The following is an 18635-nucleotide window of genomic DNA, read 5'->3' as shown; positions in this document are numbered from 1 at the left end:
TAATTCTCTTGAAGTTCATTCCTTATTACTAACTGTACTACAATAATCATTTGTATTATTTGGGTTTTTTGGATAGATACATAGACGTATAGGATGAACAATGGAAGGGAGCCGGAATTAAGAGGCCCTAAAGAAGTACGGATTTGAGAATTTCACTATCATTATTCTGGATATACTACAGGAGAAGATGCGGTAGTACCAGAACAAAAGATGATGGTAGTTAAATGACATCGACATCATAAGCCTAGGCACTAAAAAACCTAGATCACCACTTCATCTTCCGTAATCTCTCGCACCCCGGTCCTTCAGAGTTGAGACAAGCTTGCGCTTTTAACAGACTGATTATTAATTGTTATTGAAGTCGTTTTATCAAATAATCACAAGATTCTGAAGGGCAAGCTTACGACTACAGAATTATGCATGACCAGCAAAGGCCACACAGCTTCAGTCGTCTCTTGCTAGTTCTGACATAGGAAAAGGCATTCATACATTGATTAGGCATCTAGGCGTCAAACTCATAACATCTAGAAAGGCGACCCAGCCCCCAGATAAATTCTCATCTGATTGGCAGGAACATCAATAATCCTCGCTCTTATTGTTTCCCATCCCAATCTTTTAGTAGCTTCGTATCTGTGACACCCTCCCATGGCGAAATAGAAGACTTGGGGGGTCCCTGTAGGATCAGTCTTGAGTGGCGCCTTGACTTTAACGATTTCTATCGGGGTGAAAGGGTCACCGCGCTACATATGGTTCACAGTCATCAGAGTCAGAATCATGTTTAGTACAGTGCTAGAGTAACGTACCTCCATTTCGGCCATGAAAGTTTTCACTTTATTCTCATCTAGCTCACTGGGGAGAGGCCGGTTGATGACTCTCATTGGAACATTGTACACCGGCACATCCTCGGCCCGGGAAAATACAGAAGAAGTGGGGTTGTTGGTTGCCTGAGGCTGGAGTTCGGTCGGCAGGCAAGAAGGGCCTTGGGTATCAGTCGTTTGTTCTGCGAGGGTGGACATATTTGTCTGTTTTCGCTTTATGGGTGCTGCTGTATGATCTTTTAAATGATTAACTTGATTATGAGAGAGAGGACAAAAGAATGTAATTGACGAAGACCGATCGATTATATACTGCACGCATTTTACATCGTGCATTATTTTATGTCGAAAGCCTACACATCCATGACGCTGCACCAAGAGTTGTTAGCGAGTGGCAACAAGGAAAAGGGATCGGATCTCGGCAGAAGCACAGCGGGCGGCAGTGACTCGATAAAATATGACGTACAAGATAGGCGGGTTGCTTATCAATTCGGCCGATTTTTGGTTCGAACGACGGGGCGGGATTCCTCCTCAGCTCTCCTGTCGTCTGTTCGGTCGGTACTCCGTTTATTTTTTCGACTATAACAATGTGGGAAACGCACATAATTCAGTAGATGTGTTCATCATGCCCCTTGCAGTTTGAATTGATGAACCTAACTAGCAACCGGGGAAAGAATATTACCAATTGCTACGAAGCAATGGGTTACACTTCGGTAGATCGTGCTTACATACACAATACGTACGTATAACAATAGAAGGAAGAGAGTGTAAACGTATTTTTTTCTACATGGAAGCCTGCAGTTAACGGCGCATGTTTTAGAAGCACTCATACCTGCCTTGAAGAACGGAGATAAAGAAGTGCGTGAAAGGCTGGATGATGATAATATGGTCATGTTGTTAATAAAGTCTTTTCATCATTCACAACAAGGCATTCATCAACAACAAAGCTCTCTGTTTTGAGTTCTGGATAAATAAATTCAGGAAGATACAAGGTGACATGCAAGACCCGATAACACAATCCCCCCTAAGTCTATGTACTTTTAGATACGAGAAGGCGTTTCAATACTACTATTATTCCAGATAAAGCAGCATCTATCTTTGACTACGTATACACCAAAACCTCAATCGCGCATTGGGCCCCACTCTTGAAAAAGCTCTGGTATAATCAGAAATCAAAATCGCTCAATAACTCATCCAATCCTTCATCCATCAATCTTCCCACTGCTTCTCCGGCCCATATATCAGGATTTATAGCTTGCTCCTCTGATGATGCAGTCACGTGGCGGTGGAGCTCAACTTCGTCCCCGCAAACCCGCATATTGGAACTGGGGGATTTGCTTACGTCGTGATTCCTCTCTTGTTTTTGATTGCAACTTTTGGATTCTTGGAGTTTTGAGTGTATAGACGACGAGGTCGATTGACATCCACCCTGGATGACGACAGGTTTGGATTCTTCAGAAAAAGTGGACATGACATCAGGGCTTGATTCGCCACCCCAAGTCCCACCATCCAGTAAGATCTCCGGTTCCCCCCACCCTTCGATATCTCTAAGTGGTCTGGGTAGGGAGCGCAAAGTGGTTGTTTTTCTGTTTCTCACCACCATTTTCTCGTCTGATGTCGTTAATGACGGAGACATAGAAAACCTCCTCGGGCCCACCCTATTTTCGTTTGACGATGTTTTCCGAATTGGAGAGATGGGTGGAGAAGACGCATCCCAAGGAAAATCATCCAGCATTGAGGATGCGGTCGAGGTGGATGAGAAAGTGCATGTCATCGGTACATTACGTGTGAGGCTAAGTAACGGCAATGGTGTTATCGGCCCCCGAGTGGAAGTGGTGCTTGTGGTCGACCAAGTGGCAGAGGAGACCTCCGATAGACGTTTTACCTCAGCACTTGAGATACTAGATGTGAGGAAGGGATTGGGAATTGGAGTACGGTAGGCGAAAAGTTGGGAGAATTTGGGTGTTGCCTCTTCATCAACGTGGACCTTTGACTTTACAGTAGGGGTCGCGTTTCGCCTTGAGCTTGGAGATCTGATATTCTTATTGGGCGGCGATTTCCCTTTCCTGAGGGTTCTTTTTCCCATTGCCTCGTTCCAACCATCCTCTTCACTCTCGCTTCCGCTCCAACCCTGGTCGCTGGCCATTATCCGGCCATCTTTCAAAACAGCAGAGGAAGAGACGGTACGTGAATATATTGGGTGCCCGATATCCGACACAGACAAGTTGTCATGAGAAGAGACTGAGAGAAAAGGGCTAGGGAAGGGAAGATCATCATCGAGAAGTTGGGAATGTGGTGCAAGGATGTTCATGTTGACGGCGAGCTGAGTCAGCGACGTGGAAAGATCTGTGTGAACAGGTTATAAGACGACAATCATTCTGTGCAGATAGAGCCACCAAAACTTACCTAAATCACTTTCTTCCATCTCTTCCTCTATTTGTTCATTTGTGTTATCTCTTTTCCTTCGTGATTTTCTCGCGTTATCGATGAGCTCGTGTAGCTCTGGGCTCGAGGGTCGTCTTTCTGATACTAACCGGCCCATCTCATTACCAGAAAGATTTATATCTGTTTTGGGAGGGTCAACAATTAGTCGTTTTCCAGCCCTGGCATTTTCCTTTCCGTCTGCGGATAGTAGGCTAGCCAACAGCCATGAATTGGGGCAAACGTTCTCCTCGAGTGAAACTGCGGCACCATCCTCTTCCTCATCATGTGATAGTCGAGATACTTCTTTTTTCCTTGCTGCCGAAGCAATGGTCGACCTGATTTGGGGCGCCTCTGCCCTATCCGGCGGCAGAGGAAAAGCCGGAATCACGCTTAACGAAGAGTCAGACCTTTTGTGTCCTTTTCCATTTGCTTGAGGTGGGGACTGAACAGTTTGGAACGCTTCCGCTTCCTTCTCTTTCATAGGTTGCGGTCCAGGGGGGATATTGAGGGGTTTGCTTCTAGGTGATAGGCCCGTTTCTTCCCACACACCGCGATTCACGGTTGGTTGCTTCCCGACCGCCTCTACCGCATTGATGGGGATGTTGTCTTCTTCCGTGCCCTCTGGCCACATTACATGGGTCGCCAGAGAACTTGATATCCGCACCTTATGTTTTACCTCTAACGGTGAAAAATGACTTTTTGAAGGCGAAACTTCCAACTCTGTGACGGAGTCGCATTCAATGGATTTTCTCGTCGACTTGGGGGATGATTTGTTCGGGATTGGGTGGCAAGGCAGCGTCTGTAGTTCAATAGAAGTCAAAGTTTTCACGGCTGAGGGTGTGTCGTTCCCGAGGACGATGGACAGTGATTCAGATGAAGCTGAGCCAATACTGAGTCGTGATAAAGCAGGTTTGGCTTTGGGATAGGGCAAAGCCTGGGGCTGGAAGGCTAGGCTTGGATCTTGCAGTACCGCCTCTCCAATCTGGGTATCGCTTTCGGACCAGCTATAGCTACCACAGAGAGTGGACAAATTGGACAACGTCGAAGAATTAGAGCTCCTTCTTGAGACTCTGAGAGAAAGTGAAGCAAATGCTAGTTCGTGACGCAGAGCTTCTATTGACGACTCTCGCCGCAGCGTACGGACGGAAGACGGCCTTCCTGGATTGAGAAAGCTAGGGTTGTTGGGTTGATTATGCCCATGGTCGGATTCTGATGTCCACACATGGTCATTGCTCCGGCTGACGGAGGCACTAAGAGGAGACGAGGATGATCGCGAAATGAAGTCATTTGAGACAAAAGAGGTCTTAGAGGCCTTAGGAAGCGGTGGAAGTGGTAGAGAGGGGACAGGCGAGAGTGGGTTGTGAGCAACCGAGGAGCCTTGTACTTGATACTGTGGTGCCCAATGTGGTTTGGACGAGCTCTGTGAAAACTCGGTAGTCTGTATAGATTAGCGAGGTGCTATTCCGGAGACAAGACACTAACCTTTCCGTCCTCAGCACTCTTGTCAATAAAAGCTCCATATATTATCCTCCTCTCGCTTGCCAGCATTCGCTGCCTGTGTAATTCGGGTTCCTCTTTTTCTGCCTCAAAATCTACCAGCTCTGCAACTGTCATCTTCTCCTTTGTGGGGAGTGCGGGGCTTTGTGGAAGCATAAATGTTCCTGTGGAAGCGAGTTAGCTTTCTGACAAGGACGGCCCTACTGCGCCACGTACTAGACATTGCTGACACGGAATCCCCATCTTTTGTAGCCAGTGACCGCGCCGAGAGATCCTTCTTTAGCGTAGTCTGTGGACCCTTGCCTCGTGCGGTTATATCGCGCACAGACGTCTTCCTCTGTTGCGAACAATAGCACGGTGCCTGATGCTTTCTGCTGCTCTTCTCCCTACTCCCTCTATGATCCATGCTCTACGGTGTATGGATCGCTGTCTCTTTCTGCGCTCTTTGTTTGTGTCGTGAACTGTGAAGTACTCATGGAAATTCAGTATATCACGTCCTCAAAATATGTTTCGGCAGAAGACGGCACGTCAAAGGGTCTTAAGCTTTTGGCTCCTAGAGTATACATCAGCATCATCCTTATTGTTCATCACCGATCATTGATCACTCCTTGGGACCTTATTTGATCCTTCGAGCGCCTGGCCGCAGCAGCCTGTAAATGATGGATAACCTTGTACATGCAGCATTTGGCTATGCAGGACGGTAGTAGGTGGAGACTGTCTTCACTTCCATCTTTGTCAATCGCAGTGATAATTCACGTTAGATCACGACAGAGCGCTTAACGGTGGGAAGACACCAACCGCACAATAGCTCGCTAATTCAGCCAGGCGCCGTAGGTATTCCGATGGGTAATGTTTAGAGCTTGGAAAAGGACAGCCAGACACTCACGCTCGCTTTTTGAACCCCCCTCGATCTGGTCTGTCGGTCTGTCTTTGACGCACGGCTGATGGTCTCGAGTAATCAGATGACTAACTCCTGATGCGGATCCAAATAAAGAAGATTTTCTTTCCTCCTTAAGAGGCTGACCGCAGTAGAGTGCGCCCTATTTTTGAAACCTCTCTTATACAGATCTAGCCTCGACTATTGATCGTTAATTCTACTTGCTATCGGGGATTACTGACGTGCGTGGCACCACAAGTTTTATCACTATGCACCGAGTCGAAGAAGTCGTGGGCGCTGATTAGACGCTTCCAAGCTGCGTAGACTAATATACCGGCCTATTTATCCGATTGCTACAAAGATTTGGTTCGTTGTTGAATGGATAAGAAAAGTTGCGGTCCATTGAAGTTACCTGATTTTTTGTCGATTAACTTGCGAAAGTCAAAACAAGCGCGATCGCCCGACTCCTGTACAAGTTAAGTTTAAGTTTAAAATACAGTAGTAACGAACGACAAACAGCAAAGGGAAAGTCGCGTCGCGGACGGACTGCAAATCTCTGATAAGCATGCGGGCGACGGAGCCGGAAGGTCGTTCGTTCTCAGCTTAACAACGGAATTATACATGATGAACGGCTGCGCTGTAGAATGTATGTATTCTGCTGTACTACTTTTGCACGTAAAAGAAAGCAACATACGCTAGCGCAGTATGCTATTTGCAGCACGCTACCAGCAAATGCTACAATACAAGTATTATGCTTTGTATTATACAGTTGCATAGAGCTCATCATCTCATTTGTGGTGGCATAGGGCAAAGTCTGCCACTACTTAGCAGCGTAGCAAATGAAAGAGTGCAAGATTCCCCTCTACAACATGTCCAAATGATTCCATACATGACTGCTGAAAAGAAGCATGTGGAGTTGTGGGGGAAAGCAAATCTTGTCACTTTCGCCGTCCTTCTTCCGGATAAAAGGCCTCTGGATTCTTTGTTTCTAGTCTTTGAGTTTCGAACAAGAATGCGGCTGGGAAATAACGGAGTGACGGACGACAGTGTGCTAATCACTGGCTATACACGTGATGCACATACATAGCACATGCATGGACTCGGATCCGTCTGTCCTTGAATCAAATGGTGATGAGCGGTGGTGGGTGGTGGTGGCGTGCGGCGGCTGATGACATAGGCTGATACTATGAAGTGATTCTCAAGTCAAAAAGCATGCACTGCACACACATTCGCGCAGCGCAAGTAATACTTCGATATCGAATTTGTAAGGCATCGAGAGGATAGGTGCAACCACTTGATTCGTTATACTTGAACCTGTAATAACAACAACCTACGACGAATTATTACTGCTGATCGTAGTACAGACGCACGCGTGTGCGGCGGCGGTCATAATTAAGGTCCGTGCCTAGGGGATTATCCAAGACGCAAGTGCGTACTATATTGCTAGGCTGTAACAACAATTATTATAGATCCTCCACGCGGAGCACTCCAGATACTTGCCTTTACCGCCACTCTTCCGGTTGTCACCTTCTCTCCGATATCCATCGGCTCCTGTACAGTATCTAGCCTGCCGTTCATAACTACAGAAACCAACACGTGCGCCGATTCCGTGAGACGTCGTCTAGTTGACTCTACAGAGTAGGATCGATACTAGTTGACTATCGTCAGTTTATCATTGTCACTCCGCCGAACATCCGAACTCAGTCAAACCTTCGCCATCTCATCTGGCACTTACTCGGCTCCATCAGCCCATTAAGTGTTTCTCGTAACATTGTCCTCCGTACTCAGCATGGATATCCCAAAAGGGGGTGAGTCTAGCAATAGCGGTCTCTCGCAATCAAGATCGAATCAGTCGGTGTTCGAAGAGTTCGAGAGTTATCCATTCAATAATGACCCAGAGTTTAGGGTGAGTTTTACAGAGTTAATAGTGTCGACTGGAAATTTAGGACATTCAGGCTGGACTTCCTACAGTTATTTCTGCAATCAGAGGTAAAAAACTTCATCCTTCAAGCATAGACGAGATGCTGTCTAGAGCACAATGGTTCTATTTCACCCGGTATGTCATTCGATTCAAGGCTATCTCCCTTAATCAAAGTCTAACTGCTCTGTGTACATAGCAAAAAGAACATCAGTCTCCCTTGGGAATCATATGCTCGCCATTCTCAGATGTACCAATGCGGCGCGAACACAAATAGCTCAGGCAGTTCAATAGCACAGCTCGACACTTTGGCAGAAGCTAGGCGCATGCTGACGGCCAAAGGTGAAACCGGCCAACAAGGCATGAGCTTTGAGATGTTAGTTAGGTTGATCAAGGAAGGAAAAGCGGATCATGTGGAGACCACGCCTGTGCCAGACGAACTAAACGTAAGGTATTCACGAATGGTAGGAGGCGCAACGTTGACTCCATCTGTGCAATTTGTACACAGGAAGGAATACCATCACAGCCCATAATGACCAAAAGACCAAAACCATGGGAGCGGCCCTCCGTACAGGCCGGGGATCCTGGCGATATGATGCCTCCTCCTCCAGTGGTTTCTGACACCGGCATTTCTACATCCTCGACATCGAAATCCATCACACCTTCCATCGTTACAAATAGCTCCAGTACCACCAATACAGAGGGACTATACCATAGTTATGGCCAAATGAGCGAGGAGGATATGGCTCTAATTTTTGGGGATATGTAAAAGAGGGCAAGTGCGTATGGGAAGAAGATGGCGCAGGCAGCAATCATAGATAGATGATGGAAGCTGCGGTACTCCCCAGATCTTTAGCTCTGAGAGACAAAGCCTTTTATATTGTTTTATAAATCGACCTGCATACATTAGATGGATCTTCATTATTCGATAAAGACTAGCGCACGCTTTCTTTGTTGCTCGTATGGAAGTAGGAGTATAAGCCGAAACAAGAGATTGAAGTAGGCGCGTGTGTTGGCCGGTTACCGATATAGCCGAACTCAGCCTCGCCATTATGTTATCGGTGAATGCCAGCCGCTCCTTCTATTCACACATCCGTCTGCCGCTGTTCGATACTACGTACGCTCTTCGTTTCGTTTCATGCGTGTGGAGAACGAAGTCTATGGGCCGTAGCGCATAGCAAGCAATAACTTACCATCCTCTCTATTGCTGCAATCGACCGAATTGACCGAGCTTCGATATCACTCAATACCATTTGTTTAACCCGTTACCTTGGGAAATCCGAAACAGCAATGTCATCTGTCCTGCCCACGTCTCTGACGAGGGGCCCATTCGTCCCACCTTCCAAATCTCGCCAGATGGTTATCCTCAGCATCATTTTAGCCGCCTTGTTATCCCGCTCAACTGTCGTCAGCACACCCCGCTTGGCCGTCCAAGAATGGTATTCTGAACGAGTCAGAGTCAGAAACGACCGGAAAAGAAGAGAAGCTGAAACGCCTCTGTAAGCTTCATTGGCCTTGAGGCTCTGAAATTCCATTAACTCTCCTCATGTTCAGCAATACGCCTGCTCTGGAGAAGAAGCTGGTTGACCTCTATATCCGTGATCCCTCGTCAGACTCTCGAACACTGCTGGTCCCGCATATGGGAAAAATTTCCAAGGTCCGAATCACACCCACTTCCTCCGAGCTATATAAGGAGCATCTTTCTCTGTTTCCTCGGATGACAGGTTCCGAAAAGCTGGGGGTGAACAAGGAATTTTGGAGGATGCTAAAGGCCGTACTCAAAGTCACATTTCCTAGGTATGGTTTACGAGCGCAGTTGATGAGTACGTCCTGACAAATGAACAGTAAGAGGGGAAAAGAAGTGTTTCTACTGTTGCTCCATTCCTTCTTCTTAGTTTCAAGGACAGTATTGAGTGTAATGGTCGCTAGACTGGACGGGAAAATCGTCCGTGACCTGGTCAGTGGTTCAAGGACCAAGGATAAACAAGTAACGGGAGATCGGCTAAATGTGGTTGTAGGTGTCAGCTAATGCTGTCGGGTTTTTAAGGGGGTTAGGATGGTGGTTTATCCTTGCTGTGCCCAGCACCTATACCAACGCCATGGTAAGATTTCCCAGGACCTTGAGTCAGAAGCTCGTGGCAGTGATGATATACTAACACCCCTTGAGATCCGATACCTTGAGAGAAAACTCGCGCTAGCATTCCGGACCAATTTGACCCGTTACATCCATGATCTCTATCTGTATGCTCTTGTCTTGGCATCTGCCCTTTCGTTTTACTCTGAAAGATGATAATCTGATGAAGCTTTCACAGCAATGACAACCTTAACTATTACAAATTCGGCTCAGGGGTGGGTGGACAGGTGGCTATGGGGGAAGGGAGAGAAAAGAAGCATGGAGGATTCGGCGGCTCGAGTGAAGCTGCCGCTGGAACGGCCGACCAGTAAGCTTAACTTCCGAAAGAACGAGAAAAAAAAGCTGATATGATATCAAGGTTCATCACCACTGATGTGGCACGATTCTGTGACTCTTTAGCTGCTCTCTAGTGAGTCGACTATTCTCAGACCATCTAGCTGACAAATCAATAGTGGTAACATGGGTAAACCAGCTTTGGACCTCTTGATATTTACTTCTCAGCTCTCTTCTTCGCTGGGACCTCTTGGGACAATCGGCCTCTTTGCCAATTATGGGCTCACAGCTTACATCCTTCGAAAGGCAACCCCTGCCTTTGGTCGAATGGCCGCGACTACCGCCCGCCTGGAGGGTAATTATCGGGCTGGCCTGTCAAGAGTGGGTCGAGATGCCGAGGAAGTTGCATTCTACAATGGTGGCAAGAGGGAAAGGGGTATTTTGGAAGGGATGTACAGGAAGCTAAAAGAACATGTCCAAGCAGTTCATAAAGCTAGAATCCCGTATGGGTAAGTCTCAATATATCATGTGCACGTTTGGGCAGATCTTTACTTGTAATATACAGGATGATAGAAGACTTTGTCATCAAATATCTGTGGTCAGCCGCTGGATACGGCCTTATGTCTATACCGATTTTCTTCCCTGTTGCCACAACGGCCCTCGGACCTACGAATCATAGAGTGAACCACGAGATTGCCGAACGCACGGAGGGTAAGTTGAACTTCAACGGCAACAACGCATTAGTATTGACAAAAGAAAGGTTATGTGTCTAACCGACGCTTGTTGCTATCCCTCGCCGACGCCGGAGGAAGGTTGATGTACTCTGGCAAAGACTTGGCAGAACTTTCTGGGTATACGAGTCGTGTATATTCTCTAATTTCTGCTCTACATAGCTTGGATAATGGCATTTATCCCGAACACCCCCGCCCGAGTTCATTATCACCAAACGATGTGAGCTTCTTTTTTTATATAGCGGATATTAGGCGCAAACTGACGAGATGACTTTAGACATTCTATGATATGGCGAACATTCAGGGCCAAGTATCTATCGGCCCCAACCATCTGTTACTAAGGGGTGTGCCCATTGTTGCTCCACCGGAAGGTTCAGGGGCTGAAAGAGGAGGGGAAGAGCTGATCAAGAGCTTGGATTTGAGGGTAGAGAAAGGTGATCATACACTCATCACGGGGCCCAAGTAAGTTTTCCTTCCATCCTTCAATACCGACAGTGAAATACCGACAGTGAGGCTGATGGTGAAATAGTGGTGTAGGAAAGACATCTGTGGCCAGGATCATAGCGCAACTCTGGCCAGTGTGGAAAGGCCTTTTAGAAAGACCCAGACACGGTGAAGGAGGTATATTCTTCCTGCCTCAGCGTCCTTACCTGTCAATTGGAAGCCTTCGAGATCAGGTCATCTAGTAAGCAACTATATGCTTTATATCTAGTCGTTTGTGGAGACGAGGCTGATATGACCAGTCCACATACCTATGCGGAGATGAAATCTCGCGGAAGGACAGATACAGAATTGATGATGATCCTTGAAGCTGTTCACCTGGAGTATCTTCCGGGGCGAGAGGGCGGTTGGGAAACAAGGAAAGAATGGAAGGACGTCCTGTCGTGAGTTTTATCATCTCTCAAAAAGAGTCACCATTGGCTAACTAACTGTGCATCAGAGGAGGTGAAAAGCAGCGTGTGAGCAAATCCTGTTTCCGTCCTATTTTGATAGCACATACTGACTCTCGAGTGTTATATAGATGGGCATGGCGCGTCTTTTCTATCACCGACCGCAATTTGCTGTTTTGGATGAATGCACTTCAGCTGTATCCAGCGATGTTGAAGGACTCATGTACGAACATGCAAAGGCTCTAGGTATAACTCTTGTAACTATCTCGTAAGTACAGGAAAAAAAGAAATAGTCGTCTGCCGAGATTGTTTTAGTTTTTGCAAACTGACGGGATGGGGCGCAAGGCATCGGCCGTCGTTATTGAAATATCACAACCGCCATTTGCGTCTCGGGGATCCATCTCAACCTGTCCCAAGCGCACCGTCCCGTGCGCAATCGACATACTCTCTCACAGCTTTCCAAACCCCTTCACAATCTGATGCTCCTCATCAAAAGATGCCTGCAACGCCTCTCGCATCTCAAGGCTGGCAACTGACCACCCTTTCTTCAAGTAGTGCGGAGGAAAAGTTGGAGCTGGATAAAGAAATTGAGGCGTTGGAGATGACGTTGAATGAAGAAGTCGAAAAATGGGAAAAGAGATTGCGAGAAATCACCAAAGAGTTGAAATCTGGCGAACATGTAGATAGGAGACAAGTATGAGGCTTCTCATTTGTGTCATCATCATTCGTTGTAGATACGTGTATATTACAGATCATGCAAGTTAAGATGTGTACGTTGTGTCTATTCTACAGCTCCAATAAAACCAAATTTCTAACAACGGGGGAGCATGGGGGACCGATCCAGTTCTGATACTATCTAATCTATGTCATCACCTTTCGAAACAGTGTTCTCCCCCACAGCAGAGGAATATTCAATGACTCCTCTGATCTCATCTCTTAACCTGTACATCCTCCCCTCTACGGTATCCAAAATCCTCAGCAGCTCTTTCACTTCCTCGACCGGTTCCATCAACGTCCTCTGCTGGTTCAAAACCATACGCACGGCTTCAGCCACTTGTTCGTCATAGATTAACCTTGACGGCTGCTGCTGCTGTCCCCTTCTTTCCCCAGAGAATCTTATCTCACCCCCACGCGCTATAGCGCGTGATGAGCGGGAAGTGTCGGCGTAAAAGTATGTGTAAAAGTTGGAAAAAACGAGGAGGACGATCAAGATCCACAGTATACCTTGCTTGCTCAGACCACTGTCGAAAAGCATATCGGCCACAGAGTCGATACACGCTCTCAATCCCTCCCCTATTGTCTGTCCTCCTCTTACCAATGAATCGATGCCCGCCTGGAGATTCCACCAATCTGCATCGTGTCTTTGCTTGCGTGCTTTGGCAGCATACTCTTGCGCTTCGCTACTGGTGCCGCCAGAAATGATGCCAGAGCCAGTGCCAGAGTTGGTACGAGGTGGCGAGGGCGGGTTTGGCTGGTCGACGGCAAGTTTTGCACCGGGGGAAAGGAATTCAGAGAGATGAGATTGAATGTAGGAGAGCATGGAAAGTTTCAGGTCATCATGGTATTGTTTTTGACCATCGATAGCGGATTTTTCAATGATTCCTGTGGAGTAAAAAGGTAGAACGGATCAATAAAAAGTCATGAGGGTTTTGAAATGGATAATGCACCGACCTTTGATCCAGCTTTTCCCTGTCCATTCTACAGCTGTAGTCACTAGCACCTTGGTTGACTCTGGCCCAGCCCACGTAAAACAGGTCCTCGTTTTGACACTGAAGACTCCACCGCTCGGTACGTCGGGTGTTCTTGTGGTGGTAATCATGACAATGTACTGGTCTGGATCAAAGTGTTCGCGCGAATCTGTAATATGGCATGTTGTCTGCTTGGGCCCGATAGATCCATTGAGGGGTTTAGTGTAGGAAAGGGAGCGTGTAAGGTTTGGGGAGGAAGGAGAAATGGGCCGCCAATCAGAGTATTCTATATCACGGAGATTTTGGCTGTCACTGAGAAAGGTTCGAAGCCAACTGCTGTTAAACATGAGGTTGTATACCTTTTCGGGGGTACTGGGGAAGATGGCTTCCAGTGCTGTTTCAGGATAATGTTTGCCGTCTCGACCACAGGCGCATTGTGTTGGTTTATGGTCTCCTGGAACGCCAACCGGTCCGCCGCCGATTTCGCCTTGTCCGCCAGGAGTTGCAGTTGCGATAGTCGACGCTGGCTCGCCCGAGATGGATCCAGGGCGCGAAGGAGTAGCGGAGAGAGAAAGTGCAGACATGACGGCGTTGGGATTACACAAGCGCCAGATGTTCATCATGACGTCGTAGACAGTGTCACGGGAGATGAAAGATGCAAAGGTGTACCGAGCATTGGCGGTGGAGACACCGATGGCGTTCGGGATCACTAGAGCGGTCATTTTCTTTTCAATACTTTTGATTTCGACAAAGGGTATGACCACCTATAGGGAGTTTTAGCAAGGGATTGGATGAGAAGAAGGGGAAAGGATGACTTGCGTCTGTTGTCCAGCCAAAGATGTTGGCATGGAAGCAGAGGTAGTTTTCAGACACGTAAAGTCGGCCCTGCACCAAGATATCTTTTGAAAGGGCACATCCATAGTCTGAGCGAGAGCTGTTAGCATCTAATTAGCAAGCTTTATAAACTCACCATCTATGAGGTAGTCGCCTTCGTCCACACTCGGGAAGAGGGCGTGGAAATCAGCGTTTCGTCTGTTGCTAGCAACTGCATAACCCAGCACGGACAAGTCCTCGGCCAAATCGCTGTCATCATCCTCTTCATCGTCAAATTCGAGATCGTCAACGTCAGACTCTTCATCGTCATCATCATCGTCCATGTCCCTGCCTCCACGTGTCAGGTAGGGACTGCGCTTCATTCCTGAGCTGACCTTGCGCGTCTTGGCCGCCTTGATCATGGCTTCATCGCCTGTTGCGGAAGCGATATGCAGTCCGCCTTTTGCAAGGGCTGCAACGACGGAGGAATGGCCCGACATTTGCGAGTTGATTGACCGTCTCCTGCTACGCCTCTTTGATTTCTTGCTGGATTTGCCGATGCTGTCGACTGGCGTCAAGCTATTGGGGGAGGCTGGACCGATGCGCGATGTCACGCGGGAGACAAGGGATCCGCTGCGAGAGCGGGGCTGGCCATGGGCGGATGGATCGTGGTGGGAAGATGCGAGAGAACTCGGCCGATCACGGCCATCTTGCGCAAGCGATATAGCGCGCTGGGCCGCGGAGGGGGGCGAGGTGTGGTGATTGTTTGGGGGGCCATCCCAGTGGCCGTCTTCCTGTATGGAGGTCAGATCATTGTCCAGCATTATAATGATGATAGCGGATGGGGTGGTACAGAGGCAGATGGGAATAGGGAATCTGAACTGTGTGAATACTTACGTCCTCATTCGGCTTCCCAAGCCCGAGACCGACAGGGTTCCGAGGCTGGCTTGGCGGGCGGGCGCGGTCGTCGATGGGCGAGTGGTCGCTCACGCTGCGGGGAGAGTTGGAGCCTTCCTGCGTGAGCGTCAGCTTGGGCGTGCCCGCCGGACGGGGGCCAGAGTCTGCCACCTGGAGTGGTGCAGGTCTGCTGGGCGTGGTGCGCGGCTCGGGCATCGGGCTTGGATGGCGTTTTGGGCGAGGAGAGGATGGCTCTGCGACGGGCAGCTGCGGAGACCCGCTCGGCTCGGCTGGCTGGGGAGACTGGTCAAAGTTTTCGATGAAGAGACTGCCGGATGCGCCTGTTGTTCTCTGGGGGGACGGGGAGGGTGCTTGCTGGGACGCCGGGGGCGCGTCGTTGTCTGCGAGGGTAGAGCTGGAGGGGGAGCGGCGCGTGCGAGAGTCTGCCGAGGCGGATGGGTGGCGCAGCTTGTTGAGGAATGCGGACATGGGGGCTGGGGAGGAGGAGGGAGTGGAAAGTGGGAAGAGATGGGCGATGGAACCTGCCGGATCGCGCGGGGAGACGGAGTACGGCGTCACGTCACGGCGTCATGGGTCATGGTCTGTACTGGACTGTGGGCACGGCACGGCACGGCAGCGGCGACAAGAAAGATGCATAGGGTGTACTGCGTAGAGAATATACGGGGCATTGTGACTCGCCTGCTCATCGTGGCGGCACTCCTGGTGAGCCAAAGAAGCGCCCGGTCGTTCTTAGGAGTGCGCTGCGTTGCCCTCGGCTGTCTACGGCTGCTGGGGGCTCGGCAGCCGGGCCGAGGGGGCATCCATTGTAAAAATAAGATGAGGAGAAGAGAAGAGAAGAGGGCGATGGAAATTTGCTGCTGGTTCGATGCGAGATCGGACATGGCCGCACTTTTCCGACTCGACTTGTCCTCCGGATTTAGTTTATCCTCGCCATCCCATCTCGTCTCTCCTCATCCACATCCAGCACAATGGCAGAGCAGCTCAAGCAAGTATACGCAGACAAAAAGGCCCAGGTAAGCTCCATCTCCTCATACAACTTTCGCCGCTGACACCCTGCAGGACCAGGCGTACGTCCACACCGCCCGCTCACCCACCTACTGACATCCCCTCAGCGCCTTTGTCACCTTTTTGACAGCTGGTTTCCCTACCCGCGATGCCACAGTGCCCCTCATGCTCGCCCTAGAGGCAGGCGGTGCTGACATTATCGAACTCGGTGTCCCATTCAGTGACCCAGTCGCCGACGGTCCGGTCATCCAAAAGGCCAACAACGTACGTCTTTATAGTGTTATAAAACGGCCTCTGACGAACCCACAGGTTGCCATTGAAAACAATGTCCACTACTCTGACTGTATCGAGTACGTCCGACAGGCTCGTGCCCAAGGTCTCAAGGCTCCCGTCTTGTTCATGGGTTCGTAAAACTGCCTTGATAGTCGTCTTTTCCAACTAACAGCCATTCACCCCAGGCTACTACAACCCCATCATCGCTTATGGCGAGGAAAGAGCTGTCAAGGACGCTCGAGAGGCCGGTGCCAACGGCTACATCGTCGTCGACTTGCCCCCCACCGAAGCCGTCGACTTTAGAAATACTTGTACCAAGGCGGGCATGTCGTACATTCCCCTCGTCGCCCCTTCTACCAGCATCGATCGAGTCAAGTTCTTGACTTCTATCGCCGATTCTTTCATCTATGTCGTCTCCAAGGTACGCTCGACCCCGACACCGTGATAGACTGAGCTGACTTTTGTTCTTTCTCGTAGATGGGTGTCACCGGTTCCTCTTCTTCCGAAAACATCTCAGCCTCCCTCCCCGAACTTGTCAAGCGTATCCGAACGTTCACCACGATCCCCCTCGCTGTCGGTTTTGGTATCGACAACCGTACCCACTTTGACTATGTCACATCTTCCGGTGCTGATGCTGTTGTCGTTGGATCCAAAATCATCAAGCTCATCTTTGAGCACGCCGACGACGGTCTTGCACCCAAGGTCGTCGAAGACTATTGCCGAGAAATCACACTCAAGGGCCAGAACCCTCCCCCTCTTGGCCGAAAGAATGCTGCTGCCCCGCCTCCTGCCAATGGAGGTGACGTCTCTCCCCCCCTCCCCATTCCCTCTGGCTCACCTCTCGGCGAGTCCCAAGTCAAGGTCACCGCCGCCGGTAAACTCCCTTCTCGATTCGGTCTTTTCGGTGGCGCCTATGTCGCCGAATCCCTTGTCGACTGTTTAAACGAGCTCGAAGCTGCGTATGCCGAGGCCAAGGAGGATCCTGCGTTCTGGAAAGAGTTTGAGGATATGTTTGGGTACATCAACCGACCTAGTGAACTTTACCTTGCCGAGAGGTTGACCGAGGAGATGGGCGGTGCGAGGATCTGGCTCAAGAGGGAAGATCTCAACCATACTGGTTCTCACAAGATTAACAATGCCGTTGGCCAAATTCTCCTCGCCAAGCGATTGGGTAAGCGAAGAATTATCGCCGAGACGGGTGCCGGTCAGCACGGTGTCGCTACCGCCACCGTCTGCGCCAAGTTTGGCATGGAGTGTGACATTTTCATGGGTGCTGAGGATGTGAGGAGGCAAGAGCTGAACGTCTTCAGGATCAAGATGCTTGGTGGTCGAGTTATCCCCGTTACCGCCGGTTCCCAGACCTTGAAGGACGCTGTCAACGAGGCTATGAGAGATTGGGTCACTCGATTGGACTCTACTCATTATCTTATCGGCTCCGCTATCGGTCCCCACCCGTTCCCCACCATCGTCCGTGACTTCCAGAGGGTTATCGGTCGAGAGATCAAGTCTCAGATGCACGAAAAGATGGGCAAGTTGCCCGATGCTGTCGTTGCCTGTGTCGGTGGTGGCTCTAATGCGATCGGTACTTTTTACGACTTTATCGAGGATCCGAGTGTAAGACTGGTCGGTGTCGAAGCTGGTGGTCATGGCAAGTTGTTCTTTTATCTTTATATATGTTACTCTGCTAACAATCTCTCTAGGTATTGACACCGAGGCACACTCTGCTACGCTGACCAAGGGTGTCATGGGTGTCGTCCACGGCGCCGCTTCTTACATTATCCAATCAAAGGAAGGCCAGCTCACCCCCACGCACTCCATCTCTGCCGGTCTCGACTACAACTCTGTCGGTCCCGAGCACTCTCACCTCAAGTATAGCGGTCGAGCGGAATATGTCGTGGCGGACGATTTGCAGTGTCTCAAGGCGTTCAAGATGTGTACCGAATTGGAAGGTATTATTCCCGCTTTGGAGAGCAGTCATGGTTTGTGGGGCGGTATGCAGTTGGCCAAGAGTTTGCCCAAGGATAAGGATATCGTCATGTGAGTGCTTTTTTTTTGTTGCACTTTTGCACTTGTAAAAAGTTGCAGTGGTTTGGACGCGACTGACATTTATGGTATGAAATCAGCTGTTTGAGTGGAAACGGTGCCAAAGACGTTGCAGAGGTGTTGTTGACGTTGAAGAACAAGGAGTGGGCGGACAAGCTTGATTGGCACGTTGCGCAGTAGAGCTGCATGTAGTATACGCTATCGTAGATATTCTCAAAATGGGGGCATTCAGTATGCATTTGTGCAGTGTTCTTCTACCGGCGAATGGCCGACGGACAATCGCCGGCAAAATAAATACGTCATTTTGGCAGCAGCGCTTTTACGCTTTTTACGCTT

The 18635-nt window shown here is 49.3% G+C and overlaps 6 protein-coding genes across 6 annotated transcripts; 3 read left to right on the top strand and 3 right to left on the bottom strand.

The window, feature by feature from the left end:
- Positions 1-451: 451 nt before the first annotated feature.
- Positions 452-1107, bottom strand: CNA06340 (conserved hypothetical protein). Its single transcript, XM_567243.2, has 2 exons — positions 804-1107; positions 452-740 (listed from the first exon to the last, which is right to left on the bottom strand). Exons 1-2 carry the CDS (start codon positions 1014-1016, stop codon positions 525-527), a joined length of 429 nt encoding a protein of 142 aa, XP_567243.2. The 5' UTR covers positions 1017-1107; the 3' UTR covers positions 452-524.
- Positions 1108-1779: 672 nt separating this feature from the next.
- On the bottom strand, positions 1780-6095 carry CNA06330 (hypothetical protein). The gene is made up of 5 exons (XM_566979.2): positions 5623-6095; positions 4953-5289; positions 4722-4900; positions 3222-4677; positions 1780-3161 (listed from the first exon to the last, which is right to left on the bottom strand). The coding sequence occupies exons 2-5, from the start codon at positions 5140-5142 to the stop codon at positions 1981-1983; spliced, it is 3006 nt and encodes a 1001-aa protein (XP_566979.1). The 5' UTR covers positions 5143-5289; positions 5623-6095; the 3' UTR covers positions 1780-1980.
- An 854-nt stretch (positions 6096-6949) lies between these two features.
- Positions 6950-8464, top strand: CNA06320 (expressed protein). The gene is made up of 6 exons (XM_024656339.1): positions 6950-7010; positions 7083-7209; positions 7268-7519; positions 7569-7669; positions 7731-7977; positions 8040-8464. Exons 3-6 carry the CDS (start codon positions 7403-7405, stop codon positions 8298-8300), a joined length of 726 nt encoding a protein of 241 aa, XP_024512081.1. The 5' UTR covers positions 6950-7010; positions 7083-7209; positions 7268-7402; the 3' UTR covers positions 8301-8464.
- A 138-nt stretch (positions 8465-8602) lies between these two features.
- Positions 8603-12321, top strand: CNA06310 (ATP-binding cassette (ABC) transporter, putative). The gene is made up of 16 exons (XM_024656338.1): positions 8603-9030; positions 9086-9328; positions 9377-9488; positions 9550-9633; positions 9699-9772; positions 9844-9972; positions 10024-10074; positions 10118-10447; positions 10504-10649; positions 10699-10889; positions 10947-11131; positions 11199-11354; positions 11413-11553; positions 11610-11628; positions 11691-11827; positions 11905-12321. Exons 1-16 carry the CDS (start codon positions 8822-8824, stop codon positions 12257-12259), a joined length of 2562 nt encoding a protein of 853 aa, XP_024511977.1. The 5' UTR covers positions 8603-8821; the 3' UTR covers positions 12260-12321.
- Positions 12264-15475, bottom strand: CNA06300 (hypothetical protein). The gene is made up of 5 exons (XM_024656337.1): positions 14958-15475; positions 14218-14854; positions 14067-14170; positions 13231-14011; positions 12264-13161 (listed from the first exon to the last, which is right to left on the bottom strand). Exons 1-5 carry the CDS (start codon positions 15444-15446, stop codon positions 12416-12418), a joined length of 2757 nt encoding a protein of 918 aa, XP_024511976.1. The 5' UTR covers positions 15447-15475; the 3' UTR covers positions 12264-12415.
- A 325-nt stretch (positions 15476-15800) lies between these two features.
- CNA06290 (tryptophan synthase, putative) lies at positions 15801-18554 on the top strand. Its single transcript, XM_566976.2, has 8 exons — positions 15801-15991; positions 16038-16045; positions 16091-16247; positions 16293-16386; positions 16442-16677; positions 16734-17904; positions 17957-18293; positions 18380-18554. The coding sequence occupies exons 1-8, from the start codon at positions 15947-15949 to the stop codon at positions 18477-18479; spliced, it is 2148 nt and encodes a 715-aa protein (XP_566976.1). The 5' UTR covers positions 15801-15946; the 3' UTR covers positions 18480-18554.
- Positions 18555-18635: the final 81 nt, after the last annotated feature.

This window comes from Cryptococcus neoformans, chromosome 1 (assembly GCF_000091045.1).
Source record: "Cryptococcus neoformans var. neoformans JEC21 chromosome 1, complete sequence".
NCBI lineage: Eukaryota > Fungi > Basidiomycota > Tremellomycetes > Tremellales > Cryptococcaceae > Cryptococcus > Cryptococcus deneoformans.
Note: the sequence above shows the minus strand (reverse complement) of the source record. Positions and strands in the feature narration are given on the sequence as shown.